At 43.6% G+C, this 19,161-nt stretch overlaps 1 protein-coding gene across 8 annotated transcripts in view; it reads left to right on the top strand.

Moving 5' to 3' along the window:
- DOCK7 (dedicator of cytokinesis 7) overlaps positions 1 to 19,161 on the top strand; it is a 150,914-nt gene that overhangs the window by 106,836 nt on the left and 24,917 nt on the right. For all 8 annotated transcript variants that reach the window (XM_019531555.1, XM_019531557.1, XM_019531556.1 and 5 more), the window contains 9 exons: positions 311 to 481; positions 2,112 to 2,251; positions 7,811 to 7,980; positions 8,857 to 9,011; positions 11,060 to 11,242; positions 11,781 to 11,916; positions 12,826 to 12,922; positions 16,594 to 16,690; positions 17,567 to 17,701. In XM_019531555.1, the coding sequence (XP_019387100.1) occupies positions 311 to 481; positions 2,112 to 2,251; positions 7,811 to 7,980; positions 8,857 to 9,011; positions 11,060 to 11,242; positions 11,781 to 11,916; positions 12,826 to 12,922; positions 16,594 to 16,690; positions 17,567 to 17,701 (1,284 nt within the window). The remainder of the gene's footprint in view (positions 1 to 310; positions 482 to 2,111; positions 2,252 to 7,810; positions 7,981 to 8,856; positions 9,012 to 11,059; positions 11,243 to 11,780; positions 11,917 to 12,825; positions 12,923 to 16,593; positions 16,691 to 17,566; positions 17,702 to 19,161) is intronic.

The following is a 19,161-nucleotide window of genomic DNA, read 5'->3' as shown; positions in this document are numbered from 1 at the left end:
TTTGTTAACCTGAGCGCTTGACCTGCTACCCCTTTGGACAACATACTGTCCTTGTGAAACTCGCTGCTGAAATCATTAGGAGATGACCATCATGTGTACAGTACCTAACACATTGCAGTGAGCTTGTATAAATTTGGGATACCTTGTACTGATAAAATACTGATGTCTGCCTTGTATGGGAAATGTACCACTCCCTCATGCCAGAACTGCAGTGGTGCGGATGTTAGTGTTATTCATTGATAGAAAAAGCAGTGTGCTTTAATGTGGTTGTTCCTGCTGCATAACTGTACTCTTGTGTTATACCTGCAAGATATCTTCAAAGCTTTATTCCGTACCAAATCCGAGTAACCTGGTGTCCTTGAGGCTGGACTTCCTCCGCATTATCTGCAGCCATGAGCACTACGTTACCCTGAACTTACCCTGCAGCTTACTTACCCCACCTGCTTCTCCATCACCATCGGTGTCTTCAGCAACTTCTCAGGTAGACCATGTGACAGAAAACACATGTGAAATATGCAGATTAAGTGTTGAGGAGTAAATCTGAGATATCCACATGCACCTATTTTAGCTTCCTTTCTTGTTAACAGCTTTTTGATCCCTTATTTCAAAGTTATTCTCACACCAAGAAAGACAAGACCCCTAAGAGCACAAATGGGAATAATTCTGGCTTCTATTGCCCAAAATGTGCCAGGGGAGGGGGGTTGAGTGGGGGAGGGCTTGTGCCTTAATCCCAGGGTCATGCAGGAGGTGTAGGAATGTCTTGGAGGAACTCAGTGCAGTACTTTTGTCACTGTATTATATAAAAATCAACATTAGAATTACAACAGTGACTCTTAGGATTGGATCCTCAGAGATCACCCCATCCCAAAACACATGAACACTTAAAGCATGTTTCTGAAACCCTAAACTTTAAAAACCATTCCTTTTGCCTTCAGACAAAGAAGAGTTTTTTATTTAGTTTTCTGATGGTCTTCTGTGATCATTAAAAAATAAGACGATTTATTTTCTCTTTGTAACATCCACATATTAATTTCTTGACCCACCCTGTGCAACAGGAATACAGAGAAATGAGGAAAAAAGGAAATGAGACTTTACTACATAAGCCACTTGCTTTGTTCAGTAGCACTCCTTTTGCTCTACTTTTGCTCATTAGAATGGTGTTTTCATATGTATTGCTTGCACTTAGCTAAGGTTCATTTACATGAGAAAGATAATCTCAGTTAACTGAAGGTATAACTTTGAAGTGGATTGGTTAGTTCCAAAGAGATGTAGGCTGATACTGAGTTCAGGCCATTTGAATTCTCAGTGAGACGATCCACGCCAAAATTTAATGCAGTTTAACTTATTTGTTCTAAAATTTATTTTCCTAAGAGTCCCAGTGGGTGAGTCTACACGAGATGTTTACTGCACAGTTGACTAATTAACTGTGCAGTAAATGTCTTGGCATCTGCCTGTGCATCCCTATTAGGGTGCATGAAACTAATAAATTCTGCAGCAAGGTAGTATTTGTTAAATACAGTACTTGTTGGACTTGTTTCTTCTTTCCTCCCATTTAGGATACATACTAGTTAAATACAAGTACTGCCGTGCTGTGTAGTTTTTTTTATGCATGCAGAGCATGTGTAGACGTTGCTGTGGCAGGCTGGAGCACAGAGTGTTTCAGTGAGGGGCTAGCCAGCAGACAGCCCCCACGCTGAAGCAGGCTTGTGCCTCAGCCAGCCTCTCCACAGCACATGGGCCCAATCAGAACAGCCAACCCAGGCTGGAAGGCTGACCCACAGCATGTTCAGACAGCATACCTGGGAGCAAAAAACTCTGGAGCAATAAGCTCCAGAGTATATTTGTGCACATTAATTGCATGTGTAGACATGCACTATGTTGACTAGTTCTAAGAGGCAGAAGCCCCCCCTGAAATATATCTACTCTTAATTGTCTGAGTTAATGAAGTTGCATATACCGTAAGTGGACCTGTCTGGATTAAAAAAAAAGAGAGAACAGGTATTTGCAAGAAATCACCTTGACTTCTGGACAGTGGTGCTACTGTATTTCATAAGCTGTAACTTTCTGTGGCCTCATTATACAAGTTCTAAAGCTTGAATTTTTTTTGATAGAGTTCTGGATTCTCTACAAATGTCCAAGACCAGAAGATTGCAAATATGTTTGAACTGTCCGTGCCTTTCCGCCAGCAGCATTACTTGGCAGGCCTTGTGTTAACAGAGCTGGCTGTCATTTTGGATCCTGAAGCTGATGGGTGAGTTTTTAACTTTTTCCCAAGCGGTTACTGTAATTCTAAGCAAAAGATGGATCCAGGCTGCAGTCAGAGCTGGCTGAATTGTTCACTGTGAAGAAGTAGTCAAAGAAACTTGAGAATCTTCTTCTTTCTTTCCTACCCCTAGCCCAGATTTCTGCCTCTTTACCCCGTGATTCTCCATGCATGGTTAAAATCACTTGTTCTTAGCTGAGAAGTGGAAGTTGAGATATCCATTGGAGCCCTTTAACAGTGCTTCTCAGTTGGCTACATACCCTGTTCTTGAGCAGTGGAGGAATGTAGCTTTTCACAGCAGTAGCAAGAAAGTCATTCTCAGAAGAAAATATCTGATAATGCTGGGCTTGGGTTGTTAGCACACGTTATATGAGGATCTTCCTGTTACATAAATTTAGCTTCGCTGCAGAGAGATGTGTTGCCAGAGTGGTTAGGGTATCTTACCACAGCTTTGGAGACATGAGTTTAAGATCTGTTCTGGCCCAGAGAGTCAAAGTCAGGCAGGTGTAATGCTGGCCACATTCCTCCCTTGTGTGCTGGCCACATTACTCCCTTGTGTGACATTGGCTGAGAAACTCATGTGCTTTCACCAAGCTAGCCTAGTGGGCTCCAGCCAGCCGGCCAGCCAGCCATCCAAGCCTTGCAGTTCCCTTGTAAATGACGTATGTAATTAATAGATAAGTAATGTCATGAAAATATAGCTTTTAAGTGGCTTTGTCAAACTTATGCAACAAATAATTGGCAGAGCTGGGAATACTGTGCAGTAATCCTGATGCCCACTCAACTGCTCTCATCACTTAGGACCATATTTACCATGTGAAAATGCTTGGAATAGGAGAGGACTTACGTAAGTCATCCATAGTCTGAAGTTCTGCTATGTTCTTTCCTAGCTGAGGTATATGTTACAGTGTTAGCAGCATGGACTCAGATGAACAGATATTGGTCCCCCTTCATGGGTCAGTTTGCTGAAAGAGGAGCTGACAGCATAGGCTGAGGATATTTCCCCCTAGAATGTCTAGTTTAGAAACAAGAATGAATCTTTACTTTGAAGTAGATGTTAAAAACCACAGCAGAACTACACTTATGCACAACACCTGCACAAATCTAAGCTAAGACATAACTGTGTCCAACCTAATAATCAGAAATCAGTTTCTTTCTGTAACTGAGGCTGGTCTTGTTCTCCTTGTACTATTTTTATGTATTTTGGCACCTGCACTCTCTCTTCCACCCACGGATACAGGGCCTTCAGTGTTCTCAGCACTAAGCGTGACACACGTACCTAACCACTGTCTCCTGCTTTTGTCCAGCTGCTCTGCCCCATGAAAGAACTTCTCAGGCCAGTTTGACTGTGACCAGTGGCTTCTCTGCTGGTCTTAGTTCACACAGTTTCTTAATGCCATTACAGGTACAGTCCTTGGGACGGTCCTTTGAGCAATGTTCCCTACATTTTCATAGGGAGTTTTGATCTCTCTTCAATAATTCATAACATATATTCCATTGCTGTTGTCCATAGGAGTATGGATGACTCAGTCTCAGATATTTCCTTCTGTGGTTGTGCTGCTGTTGCTTCCTTCTTCCTCTGTCATGTCATGGAAAGCAGTTTGTATTATTTAGAATGAATGTTTCCATACATACCTTTCTGACGACTGCTTAGGTAGAGGGGATAATGAAAGATGGCAAAAAAGTGTAAAGATGACTTTCCCCCTCACTGGGGCCCTCCCAGACACCAGTTCTATATACCTATTTGTAACGTACCTCACTTGCACTTTATACCATACAAGAAGAGGGAATATATTCACTGATATCCTTTCTACTTTGTTTTCCACTGGGAGGTTTTTTATGCTGGCTTGGTCTTGCCATCTCTTTGAATTCAGTGTATATTTTTAATGCTGCTTCAGATACCTACTTCAGTTCACTTGGGTGTATTTGAGCAGTGTTGTAATGTGCACTCTGACATGGCACTGCAGATAATACCTGGATTGGTTTCCAGGAGCATCATTCAGGAGCCTTTCTGGTGCAAACACCCACAGTCTCATGTAGTTTTTGGCTCTGTGGAAAGTCAACTGGCAAAAGATTGTATGCGTTCGGAAGATCTCAGCAGAACACCACCTAGGTAATGGGAGGGTTCAAAATAGATATTTATCCTTTGCTGATTATGTTTGCATCCTAGAGGCCCTTGGCACATGTTACACTTAAGACATGATTAACTAGTTGATATTTAATCATAATTACTGGGCATCACATGAATGCACTTAATGGTGTGATAAAACAAGGAATAAGCCACAAAGTTAATAACCAAAATATGTGCAGCAACTTTGGGGCTGGTTCTAGTCACACCATTAATTGAAAGTGAGGCCAGGCTGGGGCACCTGATCAGGGTCCCAGGCACCCTCTGCTCCAGCAATAAGGCATCATGGCATCTGATGCTTGATCCTACAATCGCACCTCCTGCCTAGCGTGTGTGGCATGGCAGGAAGTACAGTTGTGGGAATCATGCATCAGATCCCATTGCACCTTTAACTGAATGTTTGCCAGTGGCCCTAGAAACAGATGTAAGAACATGATCTTCCTTTTGGGGGCCTGTATGGTCCAATAACATCCCATCCTTGCAGAAGGATGTGTTTACTTAACGTGGGATTAGCTATTGAAGCTTTCCACAGTCAATCCACGTGAGCTGGCTGCTTTCCAGCAATGTACATATGAGAATCTCATTCAAGAAGCAAGTCTCTGGAATCAGCCAAAGAGGCTGCAACCGGAATAGGGAACCAGTGTGGAAATCAGCATGGCTCTTTATTAGAAATGCTCATTGCTACTGAACAGTAGCAGCAGTGTCACGGTAAATGCCCACCAGCGCTACATTACTGTAGTGATGAGCTATGTTGCCCTAGCTCCTTGCTACTGTGACGCAGCATCTCATGTGAATGCACCCAGTGAGGAGAAAATCAGTCTACTACAAGGGGCCAGATCTTCAGGTGATATAAATTAGCATAGCTCTGTTGGTAGTGTACTCAAATTCACAGCACCCATGAGCAGCTTATCAGTGCAGGGACAAGTCTGTGCTCACGGCTCTATTTCAGCAACCACACCCAATCTGGTACAACTTACATTTGTTCCTAAATGTGTTTCCAGCCATTACTGTGTCTCTAATGTTCTCATCTTGGGGTGCATTGTATCGCAGCCTATAGTGCATCTCAGGATGACAGCAGAAGAGACACGGCAATGACTGGGAACATGCCCTTGTGAAGAAAGCTAATGACACACTGGACTACATTAGCAGGAGCATTACCAGCAGATCAAGGGAAGTGATTATCCCTCTCTGTTCAGCACTGGTGAGGCCACATCTGGAGTACTGTGTCCAGTTTTGGGCCCCCCACTACAGAAAGGATGCGGACAAATTGGAGAGAGTCCAGTGGAAGGCAGCAAAAATGGTTAGAGGGCTGGGGTATGTGACTTACGAGGAGAGATTGAGGGAACTGGGCTGATGAGGAGAGACTGAGGGAATTAGTCTGGAGAAGAGAAGACTGAGAGGGAATTTAATAACAGCCTTCAACTACCTGAAAGGTTGTTCCAAAGAGGATGGATCTGGACTGTTGTCAGTGGTGGCTGATGACAGAACAAGGAGCAATGGGCTCAAGTTGCAGCAACGGAAGTTTAGCTTAGATATTAGGAAAAACCTTCTCACTAGGAGGATAGTAAAGAACTGGAAGAAATTACCCAGAACGATTGTGAAATCTCCATCTTCGGAGGTTTTTAAAATGTGGCTAGACAAAGCCTTAACTGGGATGATCTAGTTGGGGATGGTCCTGCTTTGAGCAGGGGGTTGGACTAGATGACCTCCTGATGTCCCTTCCAACCCTTGTTTTCTTTGATACTAACCAGACATAAATGCAGTTACTTTAAAATTATAACAAAAGACTTCTTCAACCACATTTGATACCATTCCAGCTATGTAAATGTCTCCTTTCTTGTTTAGGTCTCAGTGACACATTATCGGCATGAGTTAGTTGAGGCAACCAGTTAGAATACATATGTTCTTCAAGGTAGTTTAAAATGCTTTGGAAAGGTGTCAAGAAGAGGTTGAAATCCTCCAGGAGCTTGGGTTCCCTTTGGGAGCGATAGAATAAGGCCCACCACTTTCAATAGCCAGTGGCCCACAAGGGTGAACTGGGGTTGCCCTCATGTCCAGCCACCTTTGACTCCCCAGCTTGAATGATCAGGTACTTGTTTACAGCTGGATTGCCTGGGGAAAACTTTCCATCTACCTCTGGAGTTGAGCTTTAACTCTTGCTTTTGGAGCTGCAGTAAGGGCCACTAGTTAAAAGGTGTAACATTGCTAAATATGTCTCGATAATCTTTCTGAACTTAGTCCAAGGCTTATGTACAAATGTTGCCCTTTTTGTAACCAGGTCCACTAACCACTGAGTTATAGTTGAAGAGTGGATGATACCTGAAATTCAGGAGTCACTTTAATATTTCAGGCTCAACTCCTGTTTCCTGTGCTATGCAAAGGCATGGCATTTCCATACGGTTGTACTTCCTGTGTAATGCAATGGATCAAATGATGTACCAAGCTTATTGTTTAGAGAGGCAGTTGCTATAGAGAGTACCCAAGACTCCACTTCAAAGCTTTCTTGGGGGGTTGTCCATTTCTACCTCTGCGCCGAGGCCACAGATGTTACTGAATGCTCAGGCCAGCAAGTACTGTTAGAGCAGAATTCTCCTGAGGTCCAAATAAAGACAAAAATACATGTTTGTCAAGATGTGAGCATGATAAAAGTGGACTTGCAAAATGGAAGAATATCTTGGCTCCAGGGGTGGTAAAGACGGACAGAAGGTGTTGTTGCCTTAGTTTTTCTTGTTTCTTTGCATTTTGCTAGTTAAAAGTAACAGTGATATCAACAGCTAATCTTTATGTCATTGGTGAATGACTCAGTAGAGGACCAATGAACTGGGATAGAAGCTTTTCGAATTGAAGAAGTAGGCGTGCTCAAACCTTGTATATGGACAGACTTCTCCTGAGCTGCTTGTTAGGACTTAGAAATAAATAGGAATTAACACCACATGCATGCTCATGTGCGTGCGTGCGTGCGCACACACACACACAATCATCTTTCCACAGGTTTCTTTCCCTTGCAATGTCAAGATCATGCTTGTACAGGTGTCTGTAGAGTCTTAGTAGGGTTGGACTGTTGTTATCATTGTGGTATCGTGTTATCGTCATCCAGGAAAATGTTCAACGGGAAAAGATTTTTGTGAGATCTTTTATTCCACCAATTGTATAGTTGGGAGAGCTGTTGGACAGGCTTTCAGGCATCAGGTGTCCTGAGGAGAGAGGGCTTGGGGAGAGATGACAAAATAAATAAAAATGAACCATGCAAGTCATACAGACGAGTTTCCAAATCAATCAGATTGAGAAATACTGAGTGATGACATGTGTGTGTCAAGTTAAAAATAAAAACCAGGAATTTTTTAAAGCTATTTACTTACAAAGTATTGTTTGCTTTAATGATATTAACTAATCCCTGTGACCCAACTCTCTTTTAACAGTTTGTTTGGATTGCATAAGAAGGTCATCAATATGGTACACAATTTACTGTCAAGTCACGATTCGGATCTACGGTACTCTGACCCACAGGTAAAGGCCCGGGTAGCCATGCTCTATCTACCTCTGATTGGCGTGATCATGGAAACCGTGCCTCAGCTATATGATTTTACAGGTATTTTTGAACTGTGCTTTATGGGCATGTTGAATTACTCCCAGCTTTTTAACACATTCCTCTTGGAGTGAACAACCAAACTGTGGGTGGTGGTGCTGGTGATAGGAGGTGAGGGTGCTGCAGTTTTCAGGTTACGATATTTCAGGCCATACTTTCAAATTTGATTCCTAAACTGTGTCTGCAAAATATAGGCTCTGAATTTCCATGCATCAAAACTGCAGCTGTCCATTCTTTCCACAAATAGGTTAATTAACTACGTATATGAGTTTACCTTTATCTTTGTGAATTCAGTATTTGTCTATGCACAAATGTTGTGGGCCCACATATTTTTGTTTAGATTTGTAAAACCTAAGATGCCTATTTGGATTTCCTAGCTGTCACCAGCATCTGCTTACATCCATTCAGACAGACATGTGACACCTGTTAAAGGACCAACACCACCAAAACAAAATGAGTCCCCCACTTTTTTAAACATTACCTGACAACGTTTGCTATTTCAGAAGTTCTGTAAAGATGTTTCTTAGAATGACTTTAACTATTTCATACCAGGGCAAGGGAGCTGAATTGAGAATAGCATGGAATTTAGCACCCTTCCTTCATCAATGAGGCCTTGTAAATTTGATGGTATGGTAAAGTCACAACCTAAGGCTTGGGGTAACTGAATCAAAAAGTGCCTGAGCATTCAAGTTGCCCAGGTTCCTTTTGAAAATTGAGCTTTGATGTTGTGTATTTTTTGTTTAAATCTGTCTAGCCTGTACTGCTTGCTGAACCACACTGATACGGTTTTTCTATACCCCTCCCAGGCAGCAAGATGAGGGGAGAGGGAAATCACCTTGGAATGTGGTAATTAACTTGGATGTGCATGTTTCTTGGTAGAGACTCACAACCAGCGAGGAAGGCCAAGCTGTGTTGCTGTGGACGATTACGAAAGCGAGGGTGGAAGCATGATAAGTCAGACGGTGGCTATGGCCATTGCAGGGACATCCATCCCCCAGCTTACTCGGCCCAGCAGTTTTCTACTCACATCCTCGGTACAAAACTGTTCCCTGTCAGGTTGTATAAACAGGGAAATTTGTGTGCACGCCCATAAGTGGTGGTCACTGAGCAGCTGGGGCTGATGTCAACATGCATCTGTGCGTGCTATATAGTTGTGGAGGGAGGTGGGGCGAGAAGTTGGGAAGTAGGTAATGTTTGCACTCGGTCATTCCTGTCTTGAATATTCTAACAGAATAGTCAGCTTTAGCCAGGTGTTCAGCAGTATCAGAAAAAAACACAATAAAAATGTCCTCCTGGTCGTGTGTTCCCTGTGGCTGAAAGTCACCCCCGTGCAAAGCCTCAGTATTATTTAAGGCAAACATGTAGTTTTAGTGGAGCATGGATCTTGGGCTGGACCACTGCATTGCACAGTGTTTCCCTTATATCTGGAAGCCAGAGATGCCATTTGAGTTGGGGCCCTGTTTTGCTGTGTGCACCCAAAGTGAGAGATTGTCCTTCCTGTGAGGAACAAGACAAAAGGGGGTAGGGATTAATGAGCATGGACACATGCAACAATTAAAATATTTCAAATGCCTTATGAGGCATTTCAAAAGGCCAGCTGGACAAATGGACATGCCTGTTAGGATGTTCCAAAAGCAGCTACAGTGCTCCAAACTAATATCTCTTCTTGTTGTTTGTGCACTGGGTACACATGGGTCTTCCAGAATCCCACAGTGCTCTGCTCTTTCTTGTCCCCCCTCCACAAGGGCAGGAGGGAAAGCAGGGTAGACAAAGAGTAGGAGAGGAAGGGAGTGGTAGAGCCACCCCCACCCTCCGTCACTACCAGATCCCTGCCTACCTCTACTCTCTGGTGCCCTCCACTGTCTTCTCCCCTCTTTGCTGGGGGAAAGGGGACCAGAGCCACAGATTGCTGTAGTCTTCTGTAGCAGCCTTGCTGGAGAGCTGCAGCTGTGGCACTTCTTGAGTGTTCCAGCCAGGGGCGCCACAGGAGCTATATATGTGCCCCATGACTTTCCTTTCCTTTTTTCATGTCTTTGTATGACATGGTATTTAGCAGAATTTGCAGATTTGGTGGAATCTGACAGAGCCACACTGCAAGCATTTCTGCTGTAGCCTTGAACTTGTAAACTCTGGACTTTAACCACATGATTTAGTACCCATGCCACCGCAGCCCCTACCCTGTGGCTGAAATGCTACCCTTTGGAAAAGTTTTAAAAGTTACTTCTGTCCGTACCCAATTAGCCAGCAGCAGAGCATGGTATGGAGGTTAAGGTGAAAACACCAGTAATGGTGAAAATCACGTTACCCGGCCAAGTATTTTTCCTATTGTGATAATTTTCTTAATGATTGGGCATTCAGTAACCAACCTGAAGTTTATTGAAGGTACCAAGGTGGATGTGGGTCTTGAGTAGGGATTTACAGGAGGGCACTCATTACATAATGAATTTAACTGCATATACATTGCAGTACAATTTCACTGCCATTTGTATTATTTGGGTCCTCTCATTCTGTTATATTAGTCAGGAGAAATAGAAAATATTCAATAATTTATTGACTGTAGTTTAAGCCAGGGCTTATCCAACTTCTAAGCAGCCGTGGGTCACACCAGTGCAGACTGAACACTGCAGGGGTTGCATCAGCAGAGCCATGGGCCACCAGCCCATAGCCCACATGCACATGTGCCTCTGCCACTGCCCCATGCACCCCCAAGGCCTTGGCCTTGCCCTCAGCTCCCCGTGCCATGCTGCAATGCTTCCCCACACCTCATCCCTTAAGATGGGGAAAAGACTTATAAGCCAGAAGAGGAAGGGGGAATCGAGAGATTTAAGCAGGGCAATGGGGAGAGTGGCAGGTGAATAGGAGCCCAAGGCCTGTAACTTAACCCCTCACAGGTTACATGCAGCACAGGTCCTGCCAGTTAGACAGCTCTGATTTAAGAAAATATGCCACCCTGCTCACATCTGGCTGCTGATGATGACGAATTAACCCAGGATGGTTACTTGAACCAAATACTTTCAGTGACCCATTGAAGCGTGCTGGGCATCAGTCAGTGTGACTAATGTGAGTGCTCCTGTCTGTTCAGACTGGCCGGCAGCATTCCACCTTCTCAGCAGAGTCGAGCCGGAGCCTCTTGATCTGTCTCTTGTGGGTCCTGAAGAATGCTGATGAGAGTGTCCTGCAGAAATGGTTCACAGACCTCTCTGTGCTGCAGCTCAATCGCTTGCTGGATTTGCTTTATCTCTGTGTTTCCTGTTTTGAGTACAAGGTATGTCGCTACTGCTCAGTTCCTTTAAAGCTCCCTGAAAGGCATGTAATAGGACTTGGACAAGCCCCCAACCAGCCAGTTAAAGTATCCTCTTCCCTTCCACACTCCAGAGTTCTGCTTCTCACTGCACACCCCTTTCATCCTCTATCTGTTTCTTAGTGTTTTCTTCCCACCCTCAAAATCCTGGGGGGCCAGGTGCTTTTCCAGACAACCTTGCTCAAGCTGTGGACCCTGGTAGTGATGTGGTATTCTGCCTCTGTACATAGAGCTAAGTGTGTCTAACTTCCGACCACATCCTGAGGAACCCCCATTGCTTGCCACTCATTTGGGTTCCCATGGGTTTTACTCCAGCAGCTACCGCAGGGAGCAGTGCCATGGTGAAGCTGGGAACAAGGAGAGTTTCCCAGAGAGAGGGAGGAGGTGCAGCAGCCCTTTGGGCCCTGTAGAGGAGTTTCTCTTGCAGCACTTCATGGACAAGATTTCCCCCTGTTAATCCTTCTGTGGTCTCTTCCCTCAATATCTGATTTGAAATTTGCAGGGCAAGAAAGTGTTTGAAAGAATGAACAGTTTGACTTTTAAGAAGTCGAAGGACATGAGAGCCAAACTGGAAGAAGTTATTCTGGGAAGTATAGGAGCCAGGCAAGAAATGGTTAGAAGGAGCAGAGGGCAGCTAGGTAAGTAAGCTTGATTATGGCTTCTGGTCTTCTGCCCAAAACACCCTATTTCATAACACCCATCACAGTTGAAAGTTCCATGTAAAGAGCTGCACAGAGAATGTGTACAACAACCATCACTGATCCTGCAAAACCCAGTAAAACTAAGCTACATGTTTGTACATACCTTCTACTGGCACTTAACCTGTTACCTAGCTGTGCCTGTACAGATGTGTCTCATTCCTGCACCCCTGTAGCAGGGGATTCCTAGCCTAATCGTGCAGACATAATGAAACCCAGGATGTCTTATGCAAAGGTCAGTGTGAAAAAACGGACACAATCTGTTTAGTCCCAGGGTAGATGGATACTTCTCCTACAATAATCAGCAGTGAAATAGTCCACATTATCGGTAATTAGATTGTCATCTCACTTTAGAATTAACACTCAGTTGAGAGGAACATAATTACTTTCTGAATTGGGTTGCAAAATTCAAGGGAACTGTGCTCAATTTACTACTCCATCTCTACTACAGGCTTGTTGTGTAAGTATGGACTAGTCACTATGGCCCATATTCTTAAAGGTATTTAGATATTTAATTATCATTGATTTCATTGGGAATTAGACACCTAAATAATACATTTACATATCTGACCCTTAATCTCTGTGCCACACCTCACCAACTGTGAAATATCAGTGAGATCCACAGCAGTGTTCTGAGGATAAACACATTGCAAATTGTGAGCTAGGGTCTCAGGATCTACAGAAAGTACTTTATCCAGATATATATTGTAGCTTTGTGCTTTATGGAGTTTGATCATGCTGTGCCTTATGGAGTTTTATCATACAGTGCTTTCAAACAATTCTTGGCTCACTACCCAGAAAAGATTAATACCAAATTACCATTATTGTTATCTTAATGTTGCCTGGCAGAAAGAAGTCCATCTGGGAGTGCATTCGGAAGCCAAGAGAATTTGAGATGGAGAAAGGATATGACTCACTGGCGTCAAAACACAGAGAAACTTGACAAGTAACTCTACCTTATCCTTCTACATTAATAATGACTTGGTTGCTTTATGAAATCAGGTGTGATCCTCTTTCTATTGAAGGCCAGTGACAATAGTCCACTTGGCTCGAGTATGAGCAGAATTGGGCCCTAAGCTGGGACAAGTCTTATTGGATGGGATAGATTTACAGCTGTTTGACACAGCATCTCATATAATACTTTCCATTGCTTTCGCTGCATTTCAGAATGAGACCTAAGAAGACTGAAAACAAATTTTCTTAGAACCCTGTAGTGACTTGTAATTTAGAAAAAAGGTCCATTAACTTTATCCACAGGTAGCATATATATCTCATGTCATACTTCCTTTATTCCATGAAAGCATTCTGGAGTTCTCAGAGCTTGCTTTCCTTTCCTGTCCTAATCCATCACTTTGTTTTTCCACATGTGCTGTGCTTTTAGAAGCCACAAACCAGCCAGGTACTGTAGTATTGGTGTGCTGCTTTTATAATAGTCATTTTGTACATCTTGCATACTCAATCATCACAGCTCTGTTTGTGATGCTTGGCAGATAAAGTTAGTGTGTGTGTAACTAGTTGGAATGATCCCCTCCGCTTGTTTTGCCCATTCCCTTTTAACATTCCTTCTCCTCGTTTGGTTAGAGCTAGAAGGCTCAGGACCTGTGTCTTAGCTTTGCTGTGCACGTTTTCCATTTGCAACCCACAAGCTTCTGCTCTCCCTTAGCACTGCTCTGAGGGCCTGGCAAAAAGACTGGACCTAACCCTTGGAAAGCCCTAGAGCAGCAGTTCTCAACCTTTTTTGTACCAGGACCCATTTGTAAACATTGATAGCCAGTCCTGACCCAATGCCTCTCACTCCTGACCAGCTGCCCCTTGCCCCTCAGTGTGTGAGACAAGGGGGAGTGTGTATGGGGCATGGGGCTGGAACTCTGGCAGTCTCTTAGGGAAAAACCATGATTTCCCACATTTTTTTCCTTTAAAGGAGAATCCATTTTTAAAGTGTATTGATCCATTTTTAAAGTTTGTTCACGACCCTTTCATATATTCTTGCAACCCACTTTTTGGGTCACGACTCACAGGTTGAGAAACACTGCCCTAGAGAAGCTCTGGAGGAGCTGGGAAATGGAGTTGTTGCAGCCCGGGTGGAAGGAAGGGCTGGCATCCTTAATTTTCTGGACTCCGCTTCCCTCCACTGTTGCTTTGGTTCATGTGGATTCGCGCTCTGCATGGATCCATATGCAAAGGCCTTGGCCAACAGATTCTCCTCACCTTCCCTATGTTGCAGATATCCCATCAATGGTGCACATTACGGTGCAAAGTTCTCTTTCCATGGTATCTCCGCTACTTTGTTCTCCAGCCCAGCAGAATGCACTCTTTTTGCTCTTTGGTTTTAGTACACCTGTAGCAACCTCAGGATAGAGTCTCATGTTGTTTTTGGTTGCATTTCACAGAAGTGTACCAAACTGAGAAATGAAACAGGATGGAGTGTGTGTATGTGCAAATGTATATATGTACCTTGACAGGCACACATCACCCAGTGGGTGAATATTACGTGTACATAGTATATCATGCCTCTGTATTACAGCAAAATAACTGAATATGTGCCAATGCCAAAATGTCTGCTTACCTTGTAAAAAAGAGAGAGGCAAGTTCTTAGGTTACCAATTCTCATGCCCAAAACCAAAACCAGCATCTTTAACTATATGCTGAAGTGTCTAGGAGGTACAGCCTGTGGAAGATGGGTGTAAAATTCCCTTGTATTAGGTGAGCCATGTGATAGCTGTGATGTGTAAATGCTGGGGTCCAAAGGACTACAAAGTGGTCATCCAGTGGCATGATTGACTTGGAGCTCTGCATATTCCTACCTAAAAGGAAAGGATATAGTGTTGTAACTAGATGGGATTTTATGTGTTATATTCCCCAGATATACCTAGCATGAAGATGGGGAAAAAAAGCTTTCCTAGGTACTGCTGCAGTTTGGATATCCAAAAGCAGCTGGGTACCTTAGAGGAAAATAAGTTACAGACCTCAGTAACAAAAGGACGTACAGGCCTCCTGAAACTGAAAGAGGTACTGCCCCTTCCACCGTCTCCCTTGGTTGTTTTTGTCAGCTTCAGAACATAACGTCTTCTCTTACCAACCGCTTAGTTCTTTTCAGTCCCACCCAGACATTGGGAAATCTGAGTCACCAACCGATACTGACCCAGAGCAAGAGAGATGTAGGATCAAATTCCTTCCTGGTGTAATTCCATAGTAAAGAATAGGGATACACCAGATACACATCTGGCCCATGGAATAGTGAGTCATCAGCTCACTGATAGCACCATGCCCCGAACTTTATCCCAGCTACTAGCCTCACGTACACATTCAACAGCAATGAACTGCTGGTGTAGCTAAGATTATTTCATTTTGTGTTAGAACATCCCCCAGTTATTCTTGCTCATTCTGAGCCAAGGTCAACTGCATGCAACTCCCAATTGTTTGCAGTAAGGTATGGGCACATACTGCATCTAGAGGTGGAATTTAACCTTTTAACATCAGAGAATGGAGTTTATAGCTCATTAAAAAAGGATATTATTCAGAGCCAAGAAATCTGTACACCATTTGAAGTAACAGCTCCCAGCCCTTTCTTATGCAATAGATACTAGAATAGCATTAAGAGCTTGCATGTTGTAGAGATACAGGATGCTTTGGAGCTTTCACCGGAGGCAGGGTATGTGGGAGGGAAAGAGGTACGTTGCAACAGGAGCTCTACAGAAGGTTGTAGCTGAGTCAGCCAGAATTTCCTCTGGGGGCAAGAGGGAACTAAAATGATAGTAGGAGTCCTGGCACCCTTTGAAATGGCAGAACGTGTGTCCAGCCACTTGGGCCTTCCATTCACATTGTAGCGTTCCGCTGCATAGGAGTGTGAGAGGTGGCACCCCCTATGCCAAACCACACAAAGCAAGACACAATCAGGCACTTTAAATTGCTGCTGGATATTTGCCAGATCCAGCATATTTTCTTAAAGATGATCAGTGCCATTAAAGTCACTGGACAGTTTGTGCGAGTAGGTCTGGGATCATAATCAACTTTGCCAGGAAAGTCTGTGCATTGCATTTAATAGCAAAATTGTGTGATTGTCTCCTGAAGGCAGATACTAAAAACCTACACTGGCAAATGTAATGGAAAAAGGACAAATACCACATATAGCTCTTGTGTATTTTACATTGGAACGTGCTTAGCTATAAGGCTCAACAGCGCAAAAAATGCTCATGTAGCACCACCTTGTGTTCATATTCTGTAACATAGTCATATGTGCTTAGTTCTTTTGTTGCATGCCTTATGGTGCTGTAAACTGGCTGTGAGCTGGACTTTGATGCTTAATCTGTTGTTACAGCATTACTGGTAAAGTAACGAAGTGAAAAAATATTGTTACATACCCCAAGAATAATAAGCTTTATCACAGTTAATTTTTTTATACTTAAAAAACCAAGTCTTCCCCCTCACCCCGACTCTTAAATATGTTAATGAATTTAAATATCCTTGTGGGGTTGACCATTACTAATTATATGTAATTATAATAGCATTTTTCCCAATAATGAACAACTGCATTTGATGTGAGAATGTGTGGGCCTTGATTTTTTTTTTTTTTTTTTAAACAAAATGTAATTTGAATATTTTCCTTCCTCTGGTTAGATCGAGGGCAGAGATAGAACATGAAGCACTTACTGATGGAAATCTTGCAACTGAAGCTAATCTGATTATTTTGGATACTTTAGAGATAGTTGTCCAGGTAAGGATGCTTGGGAAATATCACTGGTGTTCTAATAACACGTTCTGGCGGGGCAGGCACCTCGCTTTCTAAAGCAAGGCCCTCCTGTTATTCAGGGCAGGCCTTAAAAGCACTATCAAAGACTTTACACTCTGTTGCTGCAGCAGAAAGGCAGAGCAGGGAGGTGTGGGACTTCTGAGATAAAAGATTCTTCCCCTAAGCAGTCACTTTGTTAAATTGCTGTCATTTCTCCAGCTTTTTCAAAGGGTGCTCATCCTCTTCACTGTAGGAGTACACAGTGGTGTCCAACATGCTGCCCACAGAGCTGTTTCATCCAGTCCATGGGGCTCTGGGGGGCTGGAGTGAGCAGGAGCTGCAAAGCCCTGATGGGCACATGTGTTGGTGCTAGTGATGGCTACGTTACCCCTCTCCTGGTGCCGTTCACCCCACCACCACCAGGTGCAGATCCAGGCTGGGCAGCTCTTTGCAGGATGGATCTATCCCATGAGGAAACCCGCAATTAGAATCCGGCCTGGGGGTGTAGAACTGACACCCCTGGAGTACAGGAAGTATTTGTTGATACAGTTAAAGTACTGTATCGGTCTGATTATGAGTCCAACTTTTTTCCCTCCAGCAGAACCATAAAGCATAGCCCTGTTAGGGCCAGAGCCTCAGCTGGCTCAAATCTGCATCGCTCTGCTGACTTAAGTGGAATCATACTGATTTCCATCAACTGACAAATTGGCTCAAAAAGCTGCACAGTTCTGTAACCTTAGCTAAACTAGTCAAATAGCTTCTCATGCATTTGAACTGCTGCATGTTGTTCAGGACTATTACATGCTCTGCCCACCTGGGTCCATGTTATTTATAAAACAGTTGGTTTAATTTTGCCTGCAGACTGTTTCTGTGACTGAATCCAAAGAGAGTATCCTTGGTGGGGTGCTGAAAGTGCTGCTGCACAGCATGGCTTGTAATCAAAGTGCACTTTATCTCCAACACTGCTTCGCCACACAAAGAGCGTTGGTTTCAAAGGTGAGTTTCCTGCAAATGCTGTAATGTTTGCTAGTGGTTTATCTTTGTCAGTGTTTGAGCTGCATCGCTGCAAAGTTCTTGTTCTGTACTTTCTAACATGAATATTTAAATTATCTGCTTTGATGAATGGAAACAAGCTTTCATGAGAGTCATGGTTCCATCCTCTGCACAAATACAGGATTGCTCTTCCTAAAGTATCTCAGACAAGCAAGCACCTCTGAAGGGCTTCTGCAAATTCCCTAGGCAGCTTATTCCATTATCTCACTGCTCTTGCAGTTAGGATTTTTTCCTTGGATATCATCTACATTTGGTTTCTACGAGAGGGGTGAATGGTTTTCCTTCATCTTCATTGTGACAGACTTTCAAGTAGTTTAAAACTGATATCATCTCCCTTAATTTCCTTTTTTCCAAACTAAGTACATGTTTAGTTCTTTCAACCTTTCCCCATACGGTATGATTGCCATGTGTGCTCACAGAGACCTCAAGTTGGTTTTGTGGTTGAGTCAAGTTTGGTTTTGTGGACTGATCGTTTAAATGTGTCAACGTTTTTCTCGATGTGCTGGGTGAAATGCACAACTGATATGCAAGTTAGAGTTTCTTTTACTCAGTTAGACTGCCTGAGAGCTATTTCCAGCCTTCCTGTCTCCTGGGCTGATGAGGGCCCATGCTCCTATAATACACAAAAAAGGTTACTTTCTCCTACTGAAACAACACTTTTCTTCCCCTTCTTCCAACTCCATACTGTGCAAGTTTTTGGCTTCTTTGGGCATAAAGAATGTACGTGTCACTGGGTGCATCTACATGTGCAGTTAGCACACAGCAATAAACTCCAGTGCAATTCACGCTAGAGTCTGTGGCTCCCAGATGCAGCCTATACACGTGTTTGGGACCACAGCAATTAAAGCTGGGGTGGAGCAGCCGTAGGCTGGCAGCAGGCTTGATGGGTCAAGCTCTGAGTGATAGAGCTGGATGGCAGAGGGGCTGACTCAGGCATAAGGGTGTTACAATGCAGAGCGAGCCAGCAAGCAGCCCCTGCATTATAGCACCCTCCTGCCGCAGCCAGGCCTGGTCACCATCTACACATGTGCTGAGGCAGCGTAAATTACTCCACCATAGCATAGTACTTGTCCCGGACAATGCTATTCTACTGTGGAGTTAATAATTTACTGCACCCTAATATGGACACATGTGTAGATGGTGACAGTTTACTGTGGAGCTAATTAGTCGACTCTGCAGTAAAACATATGTGCAGATGCACCTACTATCTGTAATAGGGCTGGTGCCCAAGGATCTAACTTACCTGTCACTTGAATTTGACATACATCCCTCACAAAGTTTGAAAGAAAGTAACTCTGAGTCACAGCTGGCTTAACACAGAATTTGAGGGGACTCAAAGAATGGCTGAGGTCATTGCAGGACCCCTGGCACAGCTTTACGAGCACTTGTGGTGCTCTGGTGTG

Source organism: Crocodylus porosus, unplaced genomic scaffold (genome assembly GCF_001723895.1).
Source record: "Crocodylus porosus isolate Cpor-Errol unplaced genomic scaffold, CroPor_comp1, whole genome shotgun sequence".
Taxonomy (NCBI): domain Eukaryota; kingdom Metazoa; phylum Chordata; order Crocodylia; family Crocodylidae; genus Crocodylus; species Crocodylus porosus.
This window is presented reverse-complemented; position numbering and strand designations above follow the sequence as displayed.